Genomic DNA, 22,813 nt, shown 5'->3' with positions numbered 1-22,813 from the left:
ATTACATGATCTAAATTTAGTCACATCAAGGCTGCATTTCATGAAAGAAGGGGATTTCTTTAAAGCATGGCATTAAAACTCCCTTATCAGTCCTTTCAAAATAGCCACTGATTTGGGCAAGCGAATCCCAAATCTGACATCGTGCTTGACATTCAACATTGCTCAACATGTCTTGTGCCCTTTCCATGTCATCAAAATCTCAACATTCCCATGACTGTTACCAATAGATAAAAGTATTATGTTTAGTTTTGGAAGTGTTAGAGTAAAAATTTGGTAGGCCTACTAATGTGCCATGCTGAATAAAGATACTCTGTATGTAGATTTTGTTACTGCATATTTTGCTTTCATTTGAAAACTTTTCTTCCATACATTAATCTTCACTGACTCTTTTTTACTTTATTACTCATTATTCTTTCCCATTCCTTTGCTTCTTGTCTAACCGATTCCAAGCATTGTTGATAATTATTCAGATCCCACTATGGATGGAACACATGATACATGATACTTGGAGTACTGCCAGTACTACTAACATAAATATTGGTGTGTGATCTCGATGACAAGTTTAATGATTCTTCCTGCATCTGCCTGAACTGCTGTAGGAAAAAAATATGTGCAGGGTGAGCAGGAATGAAATAAGAAGATAAATATAAGTGAAAGAGATTTTACCTTTCCCCATTGGTTAGTCAGTCAAATTTTTCAAGTCATTTTTTTTTTTCATTGAGATTCTGCAGTAGTGATGGCTGCTGTAAAGATGTCTTTAGTATCAGACTGTGGTCACTGCAGAAAAGGAAAAAATACATTTATCACATGACTTCCACTTTTATACCTGTGGCCACGTGTGAAATGAGTAACTAGCTGGCTGGGCTCCTCTTACGTCATTATCGAGGGTAGTGTGCGGCAGGCTGTTCAACCAATCACGCACATGCAAATTTTGTGGCATAAACTCACAGTTCTTTTTTTTTTTTTTTTTTCAGTGCTGTAACTTTGCAAGTTTTAGCTGCACAGTGAATGGAAAGGTCAAATGATTTTGAGTGTCGCAATATTTCCCACTGAGAATGGGCCCATCATAGCCAGAGTTGATGAGGTGAAGATTTGTACCCTTCCCCACCACCTGTCAAAAGTCTGTGCCCCCATCCCTCTCCCAGCTCCCCCTCCTCCGCCCCCCTCCCCTTTCCCCGTTCTCTCTGAGCTGATGTTTCGTATTAAAGCTCGATGGGGGAAACACGTGCAGCACCTAAAGCTTAGTGTCAGGTTCAAAGTTGTCGGCGGCCTCTGGAATGCTGGAATGACTGGCTAAATTTGCCTCCTCCCGGCATGTTTCGTGTTGCACACTAGGAGTGCTGCGGCATTAATACGTCGTCAGGTCTTTAAGCCCGTCTCATGGATAGCATTATCACTGTCGCAATCCCTCGAGCCCCCGCATTTCTAATCCCTGTGTGGAGTCTGCCATTACTGCACTGTCAAGGTTTAAAGTGTAACACCACTCAATGTACGAATTAAACGTAATAGAAAGAATAAGACCAAAACTAATAGAAATATCAAGGTATTTTAAGTACAAATTTTCTAAAATGTGAAATTTGAGAGAAGACGTTTACATGTTTTCATCAAAGTGTTTGCATTCATAACCACATTCCCTGATGCAAATTACAAGGAGGTTGTGATAATCTTGTCACTGTGTTGCATTTTTGCTGGCAGCTTCAGAAATCTTTACTAAATTTTGATTTTCCCCCATGAATTCATATAGAAATACAAAATCCGCTCATTACATGAAAAGTGATTTTTGTAACGATGATTAATGCAAACAATAGTTTTTCTTTAGGAGGAAGTTGTAGTTGCTCAGATATTCATTCCAAAATTGATCTTACTATTCACATCCGTGGCATAGACCAGTGTTGTGAGGTGATGACATATTCTTCTATGCATAATGATGGCTACTAATGCCACTGCCGTGTGAAATATATGAAACTAAAAGAATTTATAACTTTTTTGACCAGGTTTAGTAAACTTGCACCTTTTCTTTTCTTGATTCTTGTTACTGTTGTCAACTGGATAACTGATATGTTTTGAATAGAAGATGTTAAAGTACTTTGTCTCTTGAACTCTGTGTTAAAAATACTGACAGAATTCTGTGATTGCAGTATATGACATACTTCAGAGCATGACTTTTTCTTTGTGTCAAGGAGGACCTGGAATAATTTAACACAAATGATGAATATCATGTGGAAATTTTATCCACACTTAACCAGGGTACCAGAATAAAAAATAAAACATATGAACATTTTATTTCCTATCTTTCACCCATGTAAGCTTATGTTAATAATTGTTAACAAGTTGACAATCAGATTAGAAAAATATGCGAAATTCATTGTGAAATTTTTTTTAGTTACTTAGATCCAAATGTAAAGAGGAGTAAGTGTTTTGGGTCAAACTGAAGCGATACTATGATGGCTTGCATTTAGGATTTGATGATTTCACCTAGCAAACAAGAAACAAAATGACTCTGCTATTAAATCTGCTAAAACTTATTGGTCTGGAGACAAGTAAGAGTGTAGTAGTAAAAAAAAAAGTATTGTAGCTAATTTTGATAGCTTTTTTTTTTTTTTTTTTTTAGCAGAATGGATCCCGGAGTGGTTTGCATTTACGTGCATAGTTACCATTAGTGAAACAGAGAGACAGATTTCATCCTTTCAACCCCCTCCATTTTTGAGAGCATGCCATCAGAGGGATAAGTGGGGGGACTCCCATTGTGATCCAGACCTTACTCTGCCAAAACCCTCCCCCCTCCCTTATCACTGAAACAATAGCACACCTTGCCCCACCCCTTCCAACATCCTCTCCCCCTCCCCCTGGCTCCCTCCAATACCCTTGATGTTGATTGACCTTCTCAACAGACCCCGAATCCATCGCCTTCCTCTGGCTCTTCCCCCTCCGTGCCAGTGCTGTGGTGACATGGCAAGCTCTCTGCCAACGAAGAGGGGTTTTCACTACCTCTCGTGACTAACCACAGTGTGCTTCTTTCCACCTCCCCCACCCCCATGCCAGCCCTGTGCTCTCACCCTGCCCCCCTCCCCTTTACTTTGGGCAGGAATGCAAACCTTATTGCTCACTACCTACTCTCTCATCTTGTCTTGGCACAAGAGAATTAGCGGAGAAGGTGAATCCCTTTTCCCAGTCTTGGCTTTGATTCTTGCTTGCCATCGAATCATTTCTTGTTAGGTGACCCCCAAGAGGTTATTTTGCGCAAAGCATCACGGGCAAACAGTGTGCCATGCCCTGGTGACGCACCGACAATACCCCCGAGCGCACTACGCCACCAGATTTCAAACACGGATCACAGACTGTGACGTTGGCCGTGTGTGACGGTGGAAGTCGGGAGCACTTCACAGGTACAGGGATTTTGGAGCGTCTTAGTCACTCGCTCTGCGCTAGAACTCTGTCACAACTTTGTCAATCAGCGACCTGTGCGGCATCAGCTGCTAAGTCTCATGTTCTCTCTGGCACATTAATCCGAGCAATGATCTTCATTGCACACGTTTGCCCCCTCCATTGTGGTTGAAAGAGGCATCACCGTGGTGCTTTCCGAAGGGTGTCTGTAGATGTCTTCTGAATCTTTAGCGCAAATGTTTGTTCATCAGCGTAAGTTCAAGACAATAGTGGAAAGGCACGACTGTCTGAGATGGATAAGGCCATGCCGGTATTGTCTTCGAGTTTGGAAATGATTAGGCTTGATGTTCTTGAACAGGCGTGACATTTGGATGGCTCGAAGTAGCCCAATTTGTGCCGTCACGAGTAATTCCACATCGAACCGCCTCGACTTTTCTCTCGCTGCACTCCTCCCTAGGGTGTCTTTCCTATTCCTCTCTCTCGTTGCGAAGAATGCGACATGTGCTTTCCCTTTTCTCAGGAAATAGTTTCTTCATCTTAGTCACTCAGATGACGTTGTGACGGAATCTGCAGTTGGATGCACTTGCGCCAAGCCTGGAATCGGCTTTGGAATCTATCGGGAGCTGTCTCACGACAAGAATAATAAATGGACTTTCACTATCGTTGGGAATGCCTACAGATAACGCCGCTGTATAGAGTGGGATTTTGACTGTGGATCTTTTTTATCTTCTTGAAGTTTTTTTTTTTTTTTTTCTTTGACACAGTGGATGTGGTTCATGGTTTTTATGTTGGGGATGGCCATCTGGAGGATATATGCATGGACATCAAGTTCCACCTTTATTTTTATGAATAGAAACTACCGGCATGGGGCAAAGAAGAATCGTAGCAGTCTTGAATGAAATGCGACGTATTGTCCATCTCTCAAGCAGGATTGACTGAATGGAGGGTCTTCTATTTGCATTGCAACGTGACACTGTTATGGCACGGAGTATTAAAGAGGGACGACCAGTGACTCAGAAAATTAAATGGACTGAATCATGAACCAGATGAGACAACAGTATGTCGCTCGGAAGGAAATGGGGCAACTTGCATAGTCATTTTTTGCAAATTATGTTATAGTAATGACCAGTATTCCACTTGACTTGAGATCTGTGTTTATCTTCTACTTCTGTTCGATGCTGCTTCAGGGATGCAACTTGTAGTGAAACTACTGCACGTTTTTAGAATGAGAAACAGTTCAACTTTTGAGTGTGGTGATTTGTAGATGTGTTCAAAGCGGCTGCCAGTGCACAGGGATGTTTCACCGAAGCTAAACTTGTTAGAACATCCAGGCCACGGCGGAAACCAACCAGAATTTTCCTGGACAACCTTGCTTATCTTCCCCCATTGTGTGTTTGGAATCACATTCGCAAAGGAACATAAGTCCATGGCAGATTTTTTGACAGATGCTATGTGGGTTGTGGTAAATATAGCCAAGCCTCACTGTGCTAGGGCGTATATAAACTGACTGACTTTTACTGAACGACATTGCATCTGGTGAATCTTTCGGTCTGGCTGTCACACGTTGCAACAGTAATTGCATGTACCTCATCGACTGAAAGAGATGACCAGATAAGTGAGAAAATAGACTATTGCAGACACAGCTTTTATCGAATTTCAGATTTGCTGTGAGCAAGCAGAGGGAGATAGGAGTTTAAACACTGAACACCCCCACCACCACCACCAAATAAAACAACAACAAAAGTTTAGAGGTTTTGGACTCTTGTATGATGATTAATACCCTGGGCTATACAAATCAAGTCAAGGTTATAGCAGCCAGGGAAAAGTGCAGTGGAAAATCAGACAGCGATACTGTTTGTTCTTTCTTTTTTTCATTGTTGGCTCAGAGTCAATTGCTGTGAAGTTTTAGCTGATTTGATGTTACACAGAGTGAGGGAATGACTTCTTTGGCTTGCAGTGTGGCTCATGCTTTGAAATTGTAGTATGTCGTGGTGCATTGAGCAGGACTCGACTACGATTTTCTGTTGGGTTTGAACTCATGCTCATGAGCTCCTGCGTCAGTCACTCCAGCTCTGACAGTGCTAGATTGTTTTAGATGATACCTCGCTGTGGAACATCTTGAGAATTAGATGTTGCATTCACACGTTTGATGAGGAAACATGAGATATTTTAATGATCAGTTCCTCTTTTGGGGGTGCATTTCATGAAAACAGCATTCCTGTTGGCACCGCTCTGGTTTTCAACGCGACACAAAGACCGAGCTGGTGTGCGACATGCAGCCCTAAAATTTGGCAGTAACTTTGATTCTCGTCTGCGTTATGTGCAACATTTGTGAGCGGTAACCAACTGTTTTGAGGAGGAAGTTACTCGTTTTCCCCGAACAGCAGGAAACAACAGCAACCACATCAAACTTTAATGAGAGAACAATACCTTTTTGGAAACATTGGACTGAAGGGGGAGGATGCACAATCAAGGACATTCTTTTAGCTGATGTTGCGACATTAAAACTGTGTAGACGGACACATTGATGTGTGAAGTGCTTCGGTCGGCATACGAAGATTAGTACATGGGTCACTTCTCTACCATGATCAAGACAGCAGTAGCCCAGTTTGCCTTCCAGAGCCAGTATGGCCGCAGCAAGACCCCAGTCCCCCCACCGCGGAGGAGGACCAACCCAGTTAGGGCCAGGTCCAAGGTCGCGCGGTTCCACGTAAGTAACAGGACTCAACACGGCAGTTAATATCGTCGCTGTATGCTTTTCTAGTACCCAGGGCAGTCCCCTCAGTATAAGCACAGCTCATCCAAAGTGCCCTCATGATATTGCTGAAGCATGGTCAGATATCAGTGATACCCATTTACAAACCTGGGGAGTGTTCATAAAGCTGTTTGTAAAGTTACGAATGACTTACGAGCGACTGGTGATCAGTTCTTGTGCTGAATTATGGAAATTCTGATAAGTATAGCACATCAGAACTGATCACCAGTTGCTCGTAAGTTGTTCGTAACTTTATGAACAGCTTTATGAAACAGGGCTCTGGGCCTTAGAGGAACAGAGTGTGTGCAACATTTTTGGCCAGGGATTTATGCACAAGGTGGGGTTTGAACCCATGATCCAATGGGTCAAGAACCATATCCACTACACCACAGTTACCCCACCTTGTTACTGTTCACTCATTGGCGCTTTATTTAATTCATCATTTGATTTACTCCGAAATGATATAGAACCAAGTGGAAGTACTGCTGAAATTTGTAAATAGTGATGTTGGTGAAAATTCATGATCAGAGGGAAGTGAAACCAACCATTGCAACCACAACATGTCAAGGAAGTCACCTATTATAGAAAGCCATTTAATGTGAAATTGGAAACTTTTTTTAGAAATGAATTTCACTTTGGGCAAATTTTACTCAACTTCACTTGTGTGTCATTTTGTGGACAAGAATATTTTTGTACATAATTTAGCATGTTTAGAAATATGGCATTATTTTTTCACTACTTTTGTGTAGTGCCATATTCTTGAAAATTTCTAAGCTAGGAAATATTGTAGGTGTTCAGGTATTGATTGGTAAGAATGAAAATTTCACACTGCAAAAAAAAAATGTCTTGCTTTACAGTAGCGAGTCTAATTTTTTTTTATATTTTGATTGGACTTCCCCACAATTTTGTAAGTGCTTAAATTCATGATCATGGAGTACAAGTAACAAGGGGAGAAATGTTTGCTTGCATGGCCTGTTCATGTCGAGATCAGAGTTCATATTTTTGTGTGTTGTTAAATTTGCAAAAAGCAACTTACTCGCGAAATTCACAAAAATTAAAACTGTGCAAAATATATGGCATATACAGTTTGTCATACAATGTCAGAAACTAAGTACCAGCAATACTTTACATACTTGTTTGTAGCCCCAATGTCAGACTATGAAATACTACAGGCTTAAAATAAATATGCTCAGAGGTGAATATACTGCCAATTTGAAGAAGTTTCACATGTGCATCACGCCTGCTGACTCAACCCTTAACCTGTTGCTTAAAATATCACGTCTCGTGTCTGTTGAATGCCTATGACAAGACTACACCGCCCTATCCTTATGCCAGCCACACCTCCTTGCTTGAAGGTCTAGTGTTTCATGTAGACTACTCCAAAATTAGTTAATTGATTTCTATTCAGTGTGGTTGAGTGAGGGCTTGTTTTTGACTCTCGGCTGTTTTTTGGTTTTGAGTGCAACGTGTGAGTGTGCTGCGGCCTGCCTGTTTCCTGCCATGTTGTTGGTGCATCCCAGAGTGTTCCGTGTTTTTTTTTTACCCCATTCATTATTTTCTATATCCCTGTCCCATGTTGTTGGATGCACATACCTCCATGGGTTAGTGTAAATCCATCTAATCACCAAGGATTAGTTCCCCCTTCCAAAACAGGGGGAGAAATTTCCCCCCTCCTTGTGTGACAGTTAGACGTCTTCCCGCAGCTTCAACTTGTTATTTGTTCACCGGTAAAATTCTGTAGCTGCCCAGTTTCAGTAGTTGGTCGCTAGTAATTGCTTGCTCTGCTACAGGAGTTCACCCACATATATGTGGATTGAGTAGATGCAGCAACATCATTCAAACACATTAGGGAAAGTTTTAGGAAAATCTGACAATCTGTTCAAAAGTTATGGAACTTTAAAGTTTTGATGCGGCCATCACTGGATAAAGAAGGCTTTGACATTTGTGATGTCACATATGTGTAATGATATAAAGAAAATATCAAGAAAATTCAACAAATTTTCAAATTTTCTCACATATTATGAAAGAGCACTTCACTCACCTTTCAGATTTGCAGGAGGAATGATACTGCATTTTACTATGTCAGTAACAAGTCAAGGTAATGTGTACTTTTCATTCAAAAAAGAAGAAGAAATTTCATGGAGTTTTCATTATGTTTCCCTCATAAGTTCTAAGGTAGGTTGCCAAAAATCAGTAGATTATAGTAAAATATGAGTAGCCAGTTCAAATCTCTGAAAAGTGGTGTTGTCCCCTCAGAATGGAGTAAAGTTGGCAAGTATGTGAATGTGATTGCTCTAAATGTGACTCATTTCTGAACATTATCAACTGGTACACAAAACCATTAGTGTATCACGGTAGATAATTAGGTGATGTCCATTCTCTGTTTCAAGGCTATTAATCACATGGTTGACTCACGTCTATAGCATGGGCAAATGGTTGTTCACTTTCTGGAGTACACCTGTGAGGAAAGACAATGAACATTACATTGGTAGCAGTATACACCTTTCAAATGTGTAATAAGGAAATCTTTCATGCTATCTAGGCATTGTGAAATCGTAGGAATGATAACTGAATTAAAACCATATCAATTTACTCATTTCATTTCATTTCATTTCTTTTCATTTCATTTCATTTCATTTCATTTCATTTCATTTCATTTCATTTCATTTCATTTCATTTCATTTCATTTCATTTCATTTCATTTCATTTCATTTCATTTCATTTCATTTCATTTCATTTCATTTCATTTCATTTCATTTCATTTCTAACAAAAGATGTAAGTACCAAACATATCATGCTATTGAATACATAAACAATATAATAGGTTGTAAAAAAATGCATGATTTATTCATATTATTTCATTCCTGCTTTTCTTTAAACCTTTGAGCAAATGCGATAAATTTTCTGATTTTTGTAGGAAATCTCTCTATGCTACAGTGTAAAGTTGTACTTGTAAAACTCTGAAAGATGGAGATCGGAAATATTCCTTGGCAATATGATGGTAGCACCTATCTTTGGTTTGATAGTCATATTACAATTAGACTCACATAATGCTTTTATCTTTCAGTGTTATCTTTTAAAACCACTTACATATATATGTGCAGTCTTGACACAGTCATGTGTTCTTTTTGCGGGTCCAACTTTCCCACTCAAAATACCAGACTCAGTTGACAAATGAAAATCTATCTTGACTTGTCATTCTTACATAACAGTTGGTTTAGGGAAAACTCGAGTATCCGTGGTTTTTCCCCAAATGGTTTAGCGATGTCAGATTTTTAATCCAATTCCATGAATTTCAAAAATCTCATCATGAAGGCTATGACACATTCATGCTTTCCCCCTCGACGCATGTGCGCAAGACATTTCGTCATGGAAACGAATTTGCTCAATCTGTCAGTCACAGTATACTTCCTCTGTGTGGGATGGCCTCCAGAGTGCTGTGTGTTTGTACAAGTTCTGTATACGGCATGTATTTCGCGAAATTTTTATTTTTGTGAATTTTGTGAGTCAGGTGCTATTCGTGATTTCAAAAACTCATGAAAGTATTAACTCTGATTCTGACGTGCGTAAGACGTGCAAGCATACATTTCTTTGTTCAGTCCTGTACTCCACTATTGTGAATTTAACCACTTCCGGAACTGTTGGGAAGCCCAGATTCGTGAAAATTAGACTTGCTAGATATGTATGACGTATACAGTAGCTGATTCAGTCTGCAATGAAAATTGAATATCAGCCCCTCAGACACTTTGCTAGTTTGTCCGCTAGTTCTTTGTTTTGTTTCTTATTTGAACATCATCACAGAATTTCAAGTCCATTTACACAGTATTGATGAGCTTGATACTGCTGAAATGTGTTGTTGGTCCACAGTTGAAATTTCATTAGATGCTTTTCAAGGAATTGAATTAAAAGTGATTTTAATGGAACTGAAAGGAACTGAATTGAATTGAATTGAAATGAATTTGACTGGATTGGACTGGATTGGATTGGATTGGATTGGATTGGATTGGATTGGATTGGATTTAATTTAATTTGATTTGATTTGATTTTAAATAATTTAATTGAACTGTATTGAATGGAATCTATTATTCATTCAAATCACCTATATACTAGGATACAATGTAAAAGTAGATGTGTCAGATTGATCATTTTGTTTCTAAAACATTACAAATGGGGTTAATTCATGTTTAGGAGGTGTAAAAAGTATATTATCCTTTTAATCATGAATCATCAACTCCCATAAATGCTTTTTTTGTGCATAGTTTCAAATGGATGATTCATATTATTAGGTGGCAGAAAAGTCACTGTGCCCTCAAATAGAATAATGCTTGAATACACACTAAATCAGGTGCAACTCCCTGAACTAAGGGTCTGACGTCAGAGCTTACGTATACCTCCCAGTGGGTTATAAAACAATGTTCTGTATACCTCCCAGTGGGTTATAAAACAATATTTGGATGAAAATTCTCCTTACAGATGAGCTGGGAAAGGATTTTGTAGCTGGAGCAGTGGTGTTTTGGGTATGATGAGCAATCCATATTGACTACATTGATGTGTGAGTCATGAAATGAATAATGGCTGGGCATTGAACCTCCTCACTTCACCCACCTTGGCATAACAGCATATCCCCCCCCCCCCCTTCCTGTACCTCACCCACTCGCTGTACTCCTACATTCATTCTCCATTGGTGGAAGACTGAGGAAGAGTAATGGTGTGTGGTGGGGGAATCCCCCAACTCACATAGTGCACTACATGTGTTCAGTGACACATTCCCTTACGTAAATTACTCCTTGGAGGATGATATTTGTGAGTCATTCTGCTCTAAAGGCCCACAAAAGAAGCTACTCCTGACATGATCCCATGTGTGGTTGCTTGTAACAGCACACAGTGTGTCATCTCATATCCCTTGGGTAATTTATCCATTCATTATTATGGATTGATAAAGAAGGTTGACTGCATGTATGACATCTTTAAAAATATTATAGTGCCTGTGTCAGAAACTACTCCTCAGCATACTACCCAGCATCTGATTCTGCGAAGATAAGAGTCATAGTCCTAAAAATGCGAATGCTATCAATAGTACACATGTATGTATTCAAATTGGCAGCGCATTAAACAAACTAGTGATATGAGTGCCTATTTTTGCAGATATTAAAATGTTTCACTTACTCATATACACGGTAGTTCAGTTTAGGACTTGAACAAGTAAGATTGTTACAGACACAGCCTGTTACAAAGCTTTTGAAGCCAGTGGAGACCAAAATTTGGAAGTTACGTGGACCATTTCAGACTTGAATCTCAATCTGAATCTGAATCTTGTGCCGGTGTTTTTTTCTTTTTTTTTCATAAATTGGAAAATTGATGTGAATGTATGTCCAGTCATCTACTGTAGATGGCAAAATGTCAATAGTCAAAGGTCAAAAGGTCATGAAAGTTGTTGCCTTTGCTCGGAGCAAAAGCCCTTTTGCTCGGAGCAAAAGCCCTTTTGTAGCTGCTTCTAAGGTAAGGAGCTAAAGAATGTTATTAAATACAAGTTAGATTATTCTAAAATTGTATCTTGAAGAAAATTACAAAAACTTGCTGATAGCCTTTTCAATGTTCTCACTGCTCTTTGAGAGGGCCCTGCTGCAATTAATTACCCAAGGCGGGTGTTTCACAAAGACTGAGTTTACCTTACTGTAAGTTGGGCTTTGTTTATGACTGGCCATTCATGCCCTTGTACCTAGCCACTGCATACCATTTCTATTTCAGGGGGATTTTAAATGGGTGTGATGATGGCCAACCATAGATTAAGTGCAACTAAGACAAACCTGAACCTCAGTGCATTTTTATGAATCGCCCTCCAGAAATGTCATACGTCCATCATAATAGATAGAACAGATTTATTATTGATACTATGTTTGACAGGACATGAGAATGAGTAACATTTGTGGGATTTTTTTAGCTGCAAAGTTGTTAAGTCTGAATAGTGTGCATGTGCAGTGATCTAAAGAATATAAAATGGATTCTTTTTTTTCTGTCTTGATGGCCATGTGGTACTTTAGTGTATGCTCGCAAGGAAGGTGTCTTTGACATCTGTGTTCAGATCAGAAAGCATTTCTGGACATCTACTGACAGTTCATATCAGTAGCTTGCATTTGGTAATTGTATATGTTCACACACTCTCTATATACTCTCTCTCTCCCTCTCTGCACATCTTCTATCCTGCAGTCTTCAGACCCAAACAGTAAGTTCCATCCATTCAGCAACCTTTCGGAGCTGGTCAACAGCTACACGGTGACCAACAACGGTCTCTGCTGTCCTCTCCAACATCCGGTAGAGGCCAAGAAAGATGAGGAGGAGCAAGAATCGGGTGAGTTGGTTGGTAGGCCGGGGATCATGAAGTACTCCTTTTGGGTGTCTCTCGGACCATAGGAGTAGACAGGGAAAGTTGATAACTCTGAATCCTGATACTCTGTACTGGAGGTGATATGACATTTGCTCCTGTGACAGTTGCTTTGGTCTTATTTTCTCCAAGGACTTAGGGTTAGGGTTGTGATAGGGTTTTGGGTTTAGTTTGATGTGAGGATTAGGATTAGGGTGAGGGCTGTGTTTGTGGGTAGAATTTATGTTTGGTGAAGCATGCAGATACAAATTTCTTGAGAGCAATTGTCGCAGGAGCAAATGTCATAGAACCGTTCGGTGGAGTAGGTAGATGGAGCTTGTAAGCCTAGGTTGGCAGTTCACGAAGGAGATGGAAAATCCTGATCCCAAGAATGCATTCTGTCACCGCACTAATGCTGAACGTGTCTTTCTTCACTCATACTCCCCCTTTTCATTCCCTTACGTCACACGTGTACAGACCTTGCTAGAGGTTAGATGCACTACATGAGAAAAGTAGTTGCCATTATGACGTTGACCTCCTCATGACCAAAGTCAGAATCATATAGTAGCAATGTTAGTAATTTCAGAAGTTGGTTTTCAGAGGGTTAGCTCAAGAGCTGTGTATACAAGGAACTGTAATGTGACCACCTAGCTCAAAATCTACAAAATGTCCCAGATTGGGATTCCATGTAATGGACCAAAATATGTCATTTGGGTTGACAAATGAAACTCCACATTTTAAGCTTGTTTTAAAACCTGACAGAGTGATCTTATCTCTACATGCTGTCAAAATTTGGTGGCTGAAAACAAGTCCAAAACTGCGATACTAATGTCTTTTCTGGACCATATATCATATAAATATAGAATGTGTGTTGATGACTGCACAAACCGGAAAGGATCAGATCATGGCATTATGAGCTATTAACAGGGCGTAGCTCGCAGAGTACAGTTGTATATCATTTGTAATATGGACCTTGCGACACCTTTCACAGTTCGTGTGATTGATGACAGTTGTAATGTCACATCATTTATTGCAGTAACTGACAGGAATGTCACACATGGTCTGAAAGTCGTAAAAGTGCAATACCAGAATTCCAGAATTCAATGATTCGGAAAATATAGTCCTTTCCCCTATGAAAACAAAACTTGTCAGGAAACTTAGTGAAAATTTGTGTGTAGGTCAATGGGAGATTTGCATGGCCATGCTGTTATCACCTCATCTAAAGTTGCAGGAGTAGCACACTGCTATCATAAAATGGTGATATGCATCTTTGTCGAATGACTGGCTCAGAGCAATCATGGGACCAGTCTTTCATTTTGCCCCGCATGCCTAGTGGGCATTATTTTTTTTTATTTTTTATTTTTTATTTTTTTTTTTACTAATGACCGGTACAAATGACCAATACTACCGACTGTTCAGAGGTATCATTACTCAAAGATATAACTTTGTTCATTCAGTTGGCTTCGTAGGCCTACAGGAATGGGTGTGATTTCATTGTTTCATTTACTTGTAAAAAAGGCTAAGTGTATCAAATGACAAGGATCTACTCCATCATTTTATATGATTGGAAATACTATAATAGGCATCATTTTGTTTGGGCATTTAATAGTGTAAATTACCTACACTTTGTACCTTTGAAATATAGTTCAAACTCCCTCGGCTGTGGCCTTGGGCATGCTAAACTGTTACAAAGGTATCTTGTGTGCACAGATAATTCTTACTAGTCCTTTCACTGATGAGTATTATTTGTATACTACTATCACGGTTTCATGATGTTTCTGAAAATCTTGAATTCCACAACTTTCTTGGTTTGGGTCGGATTTTAATGGAGCTACTGTAAAATGAGGAATGTTCGCATGCATTTTAATTCCGCGAATTTCGCGAGACGCTAGATTCGCAAAATTAAAATGCACATGAAAGTTCTTTTCTACACTATATGCATTGAATGTCAGAGGCAATTCGCAAAAATTTCATGCCGCTAAAAAGGCTGTCGGCTCCAATTTGTGAAAATTTCATGCCGCGAAAATATTGTGTTTTACAGTATTCTGCTCATGCGATTGCACTCGTTTCATTACAGCCAACTTTAAAGAACATGATGTGGTATTGCAGTTTTAAGTATTGATCATCATTATCTCATTCCCTGGTGTGGTATGAATCACTCTGCCAAAGTAAAGTTTGATATGGAGCAAGTTTTCCATGCTGAATCACTCAACTCTTCTAGTTTTTCTGCATCGGTAGAATTTCAAACTGTATAAGTGAAAACACAAAAGATATGTTGTTATTATGGACACAAAGTTTTCTGTGATTTCATAAATCAGCTTCAACTTCCTGACAAATTACAGTTCAACAAGTACAGAATATAGCTGTCCTCCTAAACTTGATGGTACAACATCAAAGAGAAGGTTGACGGTACGTCTCTTGAACTGCAGTACTTACGGGGTGACCGACACCATACTTTGACCATACAAAGAGACCTTGATAGGAAGTCCATTATTATGGTGTATTTGCCTGATCGTACGAGATTATTGTTTGGCCTTGGGAACGTCGTCATATGCCCCCATTTCTCCAGGCCGAAAGCAAAGTACAAACACATATATGCATTGGAGGGACTAAGTATTGTTGACTTCATCAAATATCGTAGTTATTTGTCCATTTTTGACAATGAGTGTAGCATGCATCTCCTTTTCCCAGTTGTAACATTGTACTGACATCAGCCAATAACACTAAGCAAATATAGCATGTCAGTGTTGGCATTTTTAAATAAAAAGTATTCGATGAACACAACTTCCTGTTTTAGACTGTAGCCGAATTTACTCAAGGAAGAAAATTTCCCTCTTCCAGTATGTTATGGTTGCAGAAACAGAATTGCGGGACCTCCATATTGAAGGACTTTTATCTCCATGATAATTTCATGGATGAATTAATTTGCATTCCTAACAAACGATAAAAATCCTTCAAATGATCTGTTAAAAATAATTGTGCAGACCTTGTTCAGACGAGAAATTTTGAAGCTTGGAAGTGTGATGATGAAGTGTTCCCCTTTAAAGCGGAGGACCTCATGACAGTTGACAGGTGTCATGAGAGCCGGGACGCCCAATCAGCAGGTATGATCAGCCAGCGTTAGTTAGCTCTGCAGGGACTCACCCTCCTGGGGTAGAGGAAAACCCCCCATGAGCTCAATGGATGAGTCCACTGATTACCAGCCAATTTCCTGGGCAGACAGATAGTGGTGATGGAGGTGGAACCAAATTGTTTGGTGGGGGGTTTAAAGGAAAGGGTAGGGAGGGAACAGAACTTTCTGTATTTGTTTTACTTTGTTGCCTTTTTTCTGCTGCTGTCTGTATTACATTACAACACTGTCAACTTCAAGGTCCATCATTTCCTTGCCATGAATCGAGGTTGAATGTACTTGACTGTAATATTTATGTACCAGGTAGTTGTTGGGAATTTTGGGTTTATTTCTTTGCATATAGTGATAGGGATTTAAGCGTGAACATAGTAAAAAATATGCACTTTCCCTGTGATGTAAAATGGACAACCTTAACCCTTTGAGGACGGACAGATTTTGCTACTACACATATTTCCCATAGACCCCTGCCCCGAGTATACTCGGATCTCGTCCTCAACTGGTTGACACGGAGGGTTTCAGTGTGACTGAACCCAGAGAAGTGAATTCTGAAGCACATTAATTTTTCTTTTTTTCCCTTTTATTTAACAACAACCTTAAAGACGTGGGCCCCGTTTTATCAAAAAATGAAATTGATTAAAAAAAAAAAAAGACTACCCGGATGCTACCCGGACATTGTCGCAGTAACTCTAGTTTGAAAGGCTCTATTAAAACAGGGCTTTAGATGTCTCTTTGGTATTATTGGAAACCTTCTGGTATAACAGAAAAGTAAATTGAGAAGGTGCCTACATAGTAGATAGTACCTTGGATATGTGTCACCTTCGAGCACTGCATTTGTGCAGCTGAGCAATACATCATGCGGCATTTTATGTCAGCCTGTAGTGTCAAATTGAAACTGTGAAGTTGTACTTTTGCTGGTACTTTAGATCAAGTATTTTAATATGGATGTTGCGACACCAGGGTGATATCAAGGATTTTTATCAGTCAGTGCAATCATGAGAGGAATATTCTGACTGGCGGAAGCGGAGAGAGATTGAAAACAGTTTGCGACACTCGCATGTATTCAGTTGTCTTTGGGACACGTAGGTGATTGCTGATGATAACTGATGTGGCAAAGTATGTACCTGCGGATTTTGATATCATTTCTGAAAGCCATGATATACGGTAGCTGCAATAATTATCATGCACTGTGTCCAAGTCCAGTAAGATATCTTGATTTGTTGCCAATAAATAATTGACTGCAAATTACCAAATGATTGGTTTTGATTGGTTTATGATTAGGTTTGATACTTTGGGCTGCAGTAAACTACTGAGCCTTTGTGCAGCTTGCTTTGGCTGTGATTTATCTGCTGTTTGCTTTGACATGGCATGCGAGTTTTCTTCATCACTTTTAATTTTTTTTTTTACATGTGAATGTTTCCCATCAAATCTGCACCATCCAGTGTCCTATGTCGTGTGATATTTTTTGTTTTTGTTTTGTTGTTGTCTGTTCATTTGTGTTTCATTTTGTTTTCTGCAAAATCAGAGTACAGTTCACCCCATTGGGTTGTTTCAGAGGATGTTAACAAGTGGTTAGGATTGCTGAACACTTTGACAGATTATTCCATCACAAACTTCACTTCAAGTTTGGCAGAATCAGGAATAATTGCATTACACCCATTAGCGCAAGGCCAAACTTGAATATGAGTGATTCTCTACTGAAAACACACAAACTATAAAAGCCTGTCGCTCGTTCTGCTCAGTGTGGAAATAACAAAACGATGGGTGGTAGGTCCGTGAGTGAGGCGTGTTCATCCCTGGCCCCAAAACACTTCCCCTCCTCATTCAAATCTTCCGAAGCCGACGGATTTCTAGATTTCAGCTTGCAGACCTGTGACCAGAGAATCTACTGCATAGAACTGGACTCTTTCCTCGCCGAGAATGGCGTGCAAATTTGTTCCACATAATTTATTAGATCACAGTAAATGAATTTTTCATGATTTTCACAAAGTCCTCGCTGAACATGCTGCGTATCAAAAATTAAAGTAACAACGACAAGTATTTAGTTTGTGAAAAAAACAATGACAACAACTAAGTTTAAAATCCTCTTGTTATCAGGCTGCAAGTCTTTAACTTTGATCTTTGGAAGCCTTACGGGAGTTTGACAAGATCATACAAGTTGAAAGTCTGATGTAGGAAATGATTAATACTTGACTTCAAACTTTTCTTAGTAGCTTGCCTGAATAACACATTGACCTGTTTTGTTGTAGTGCTTTATGAACAAGGAGTCATCTTTTGCAATCGTTGAAGAAAAGTGAAGAAAAATTCTACTTTCTTATGATAAAAGATAACCCTCTGGATTTAACATGAAGCCTTGTTTGGGGTGTTTTTTTTTTTTTTTTTTTTTTTCAAAGATGTAGAAGCATGTAAGTGTCAAAAAACTATCTATAGATCATTTTAAAAATTGTGTCATGAAAGAGTTGATAGAAATCTTCATTAATTGCCACATAAATCAGACTAAAATAATCTAGATTATCAATGCTAACTGAGTTTCAGCTACTGATGAATACAGCTCTTTCTCATACAAGAATCTCTCCTTGATTTTCGTTGCAAAGTTGTCAAAGTGTGTAATTGTCAAAAGCTTTGTAGATTTTGAAAGACTGTGTATGGCCAGACAAGTGGCTTGGGAGAAGAGGGTCTGGGCAAGAGACTAAGCCCTGTAGAGCCGCATTCTATTTTTGGAGTCTGGAGACAGTGGAAGTTCATCCGCCGACTGCGAAGATTGAAGGAAGATAACGCGAGAGGGAAGTTTGTCATATTGAATCTCGCTGGGAGGATGTCAAATTATAACTGGAAGATCGGGCGGAATGTTTTGAAGCCCTCATTTGAAGTTTTTTTTTTTTTTTTTGTTCTTTCATATCATTGTTAGTTTTACATGCCGTATGAGGATATGTAGTGTTATGATAACTTATGTCTCTTCTTACTATTCTGTGTTTGTTTGCCTGATAATGCCTCAATCTTTGGTGTAATCAAGTCTCATGAGTCACAATGTCATAGGATGGCTTTTATTCAGATGCAAGCTCTTGTGTACTGTATCCTGAACAGACTTCTTTTTTTTTTTTATGAGTGAGTTAGATTCGTTTGATATCCATGTAGTTAATACACACATGACTGCAGAGTACGAATGCTATAATGTATTGTGATAGCAATGTGACCACAATGACATACTTGGAATCTAGTGTGCAGGCACAAGTAAATAAATGCTACCCATTCTGTAAATGCAAACAAAAGGAAACTGACCAGAAATTAATGTAATTTATCAGTGATAAATTGAGCAAAGAAAATGGGATTTCATCGGGATTGGAACCTGAGACCTCCGGATTGCTGGGCCGGTGCTCTACTGACTGAGCTGTAGAGACACAACAGAGTTCTTCAAAGGTCTTGCAATTATACCTCATAAGGGCTGAATCTTGTGGAATGCCCCTATAAGAACTTTGTTGTGTCTCTTTAACATTTTGTTACATTGTCCCTTATTCTGCTTTCTTGTACTTGTAAAATTTGGCAAAAAACTTCCTGATTTAATGTGGAAATGTTTCTGCAATCTTGTGAAGTCAAATTAGGTGAAGTCACTATCATTTTGCCCTCTGCCTTTCAACCAATCATACACTGCTATTCAAGAAATGATTAGGAAAGATTCTGAAATTCCTGTAGAGTTGTGAAATGATTTCTCAATTGTAATATCCACCCTTGTCTTTCTACCCTCTACCTACTGTTCCAAATAGGATGAAGCAAAGATGCTGAAATGCTACACATTTGTGCCTACTTATGTGTGTTACAGTAGAACCTTGTTATAATGATGGGGAATACAGTGAGATTCCTGACATGAGATCATTTTGTAGGCCATTCCTGTTATGTTCTTTTGTTTTTATATCTGATATAATGAGATACCTGACGTAATGAAGAAATGTCTGTGGTACCAAGCAGCTCATTATAAACAGGGTCCCCCTTATTTCCCACTGTGCTCCTACCAATCTTTTAGTTGCAGTTTGTTAATCTGAAGATTCATTATTCCCAAGGTTCGATAATCCAAAAATGAAAAGAGGTTTGTTATTCTGAGGGTTTGCTAATCCAAAAATGAAATGCGGTTTGTGATTCTGAAGGATCGTTAGTGTGCTTCATCTTTACATTTTTGGATTAATGAACCATATTTCATTTTGGGATTAACAAACATTTGGAATAACAAACCTCATTTCATTTTTGGCAGTGTGAACCATCACAATAATGAACCTTCAAAATAACAGCACAAATGTTCGGATTAATGAACCCTTTCTTATTTACGGACTAACGAACCTCTAGATATACAGAATTTGTTTGATTGAAATAACGAACACCTAATAACGACCCTTTGGAATAATGAACCGTATTTTATTTTCATATTAAATGAACTGTAGGATTAACAAGGCCTTAGAATAACAAACATCACCCCAATCTTTCTACCAATCTCACCTACAGAGGATGAGGACGAAGAAAAGTATTCGGGCGTGGATCTGACTCCATCTCCTGATGGCCCCGAACACCTCCTCCAGGCACGGCTGGATGCCATGGACCTCGCCCCACTCGAGGCGGGCGACTTCGTGGGACGCCTCAAGGAGTATGTGGCGAAGGGAGTGCGGGAAGACTCGGCGGAAGTCGTCAGGGGTGGGTGCACTCACCCAACCCAGCTCCGGAACCTGGTCATGGCTTCCACCAAGGAACTCACCAGGTAGGTGAAAGAAACATTTGACAAGAGATGCAGTTGATTCTTGCTTGCAACCATGACCACTGAACTCAGATAACCTTCATTTGTGTGAATTCTTGTCTTTCCCAATACTGTGTACAGCATATATTTACTGAGTCTAATTTTTTCGCGAATCTAGACTTCATGACAGTTTCTTGAGTGGTTCAATTCGCAAACGTCGAGTACAGTAATCAGAGCAAAGAAATGTACACATGGCACATCGCATTTACAATGTATTTATGACCAGATCAGAGCTCATATTTTCATGGGTTGTTAGATTCACAAATAGTGCGACTCGTGAAATTAATGAAGATCAAAACCCAGCAAAATATACGGCATATATATGGTATACTGTCCAACATACCAATGTTATTTTCAAGTAGAAGTTATGAGGTTTCATAACTTTTATTTGAAAAACAGCAAAAATCAAAATGTGATTGGACAGGGATATCAAACATGTGAAATTTAGAGGGCTACAAAAGGTAATCAAAGTGATATATCTGCTGCAGTATTAAAATGGCTGGTAAAAAATACTGCATATACGATGAACCAGTTTAATCTTGTGATATGTACATCATGTGCTGATCATGAAATGAGGCTGTAGTTGGCATCTATTCCATTTTCTCTGAGGTCCCTGATAAAGCCAAATTTTTGTTCTGAGTGCTGTCTTGGTGTACGAAAAACTGCCACCGATTCATAGTCGATAATAAGAAAACAACGACTAAAGCAAGATGAGTGGATATAGCATTGGATGCTTCCACTGTTCGTAGTCCTGCCGCATCAGACATATCGCTTAGCAGAGATGTTTAGCGTAAAAGCAAAGACAATAGCTGCATTCTCCACCTAGAATGTAGGCTAGGAACATTGCTAGTGTCACCATGCTCCAGTTCCTGACAGATTAGGAGCAAATGACATTGTGCAGATGCCTATCTTTCTAGATTTTTAACATTGCCTAAATGGTATTTTTAGTCACTGATTTATCTCTGCCGAGATTGTGTCAAATACTGTATACTGGATGCTGGGATGGAGGTTTAGGAAGGGGTAGTGTATATTGTGGATACTGACTAGAACCTGTTGCATTGCATGTCTTTAAAAACTGTTATGAAATAAGTCCTCAGAGCCTCCCGTTAATCATCGTCCTAATGACTTGTACATTGTAGTTAACTGAATATTATTCCTTATCCCTGGGCCACTTTGGGGGGAATTCGTCTCACTCGCTTATCCATCGCTAATTCGCCAGAATTCCGTCGACATTACGAAATGGGTAGATTGTCTTCTCGGCTTGACTTAAGCTGACATTCACGGTGACGTAGTTTGCAGCCTCGCCAATAATCACCAGTGTCAAGACGACATTCATCAAAGCAAATTATAAAAGAATGATATGCATAGTGCTTTGTTGTTGTTGTTGTTGTTTATGATAGTTTTATTTTTTTTTTACCCAGGAGCCAGCTGTCTAAGTAGGGATTTCCCCTTCTCTAGAATTCTCGCACCCGCTCCACCCGTGGCATAGCTAATACATGTATGTGATGAGTCATGTTGATTGTGGAATACCGGACTAATAAAATCCCTCACATCTTCCTTCCTCACCCCTTCTAAGAAATGGAAGAGTCCTCGGTGCATGCTTCATGAAAGAGGTTGTTAGATGGTGTGCTAAATTGTTTACCATGTAACAGCATCAAATTTCCTGGACCTGCTAATGTGTGAATGCCAGGATTCTTCCTGTGTTTTGATAACCTCATTAAAGTGAGAGTAAATTGTTAAACATAATCACAACCTTCTGTATTCTTCATATCGTAAAGGAAATTTGCAAGAATCCAGTGTTGTTGTCAGGGCCCTCTTGAATGAAAAGTTGCATTCAAATGCAAGTCAGAAAATCAATCGTAATGAAGTCAGGTATTGGCCAATCATCATCGAGTATTCGGAGACTTATGCTTGATTTTCCACCTTATGGTTGATCTCAACTTTTCTGCATCAGGGCCATGATCTTTTTGCATTGGGGCTCAACATTAGCAGTGGCCCAATGGCCCGAGGCCAGTAAAATTTGATGTCTGGCCACCAAATGTGTGAAAAAGCTATCTTTTGGTGGCCAGGTCAGACAACTAAGATTCAAAGTGAATTTTTGTATTTCCTTTGATTGTATTTCCTTTCTCTGTGAATATATTGTAAAGCTAAATTGCTGCATAAATGTCATTATTGAACATAATGTTTAATGGAGAGACCGATTCATTTGTGATTATGAAAGGACGTGAGACAAAAAAAAAAAATGCCTGTGTACTTGCAAGTGAAATTAGAAAGAGCTGGGGGTTGCAGATATGCCAAGTTTCTCAACTGTGATTTATCAAAGCAACCAAGGGGGTGGGCGAAGCGGATGCCCCCTCCCCCTGTGTTGAGCTTTTTCATTTTGGAAGTAGAAATTGTACACTTTGGCGT

At 39.4% G+C, this 22,813-nt stretch overlaps 1 protein-coding gene across 1 annotated transcript in view; it reads left to right on the top strand.

Annotated features, from left to right (window-relative positions):
• The window catches only part of LOC140244550 (phosphatidylinositol 3,4,5-trisphosphate 5-phosphatase 1-like), a 121,439-nt gene that overhangs the window by 29,199 nt on the left and 69,427 nt on the right, over nt 1-22,813 (top strand). The window contains exons 3-4 of the mRNA XM_072324176.1: nt 12,347-12,488; nt 20,119-20,368. Coding sequence (XP_072180277.1) covers nt 12,347-12,488; nt 20,119-20,368 — 392 coding nt within the window. The remainder of the gene's footprint in view (nt 1-12,346; nt 12,489-20,118; nt 20,369-22,813) is intronic.

This window comes from Diadema setosum, chromosome 21 (assembly GCF_964275005.1).
Source record: "Diadema setosum chromosome 21, eeDiaSeto1, whole genome shotgun sequence".
Taxonomy (NCBI): domain Eukaryota; kingdom Metazoa; phylum Echinodermata; class Echinoidea; order Diadematoida; family Diadematidae; genus Diadema; species Diadema setosum.
This window is presented reverse-complemented; position numbering and strand designations above follow the sequence as displayed.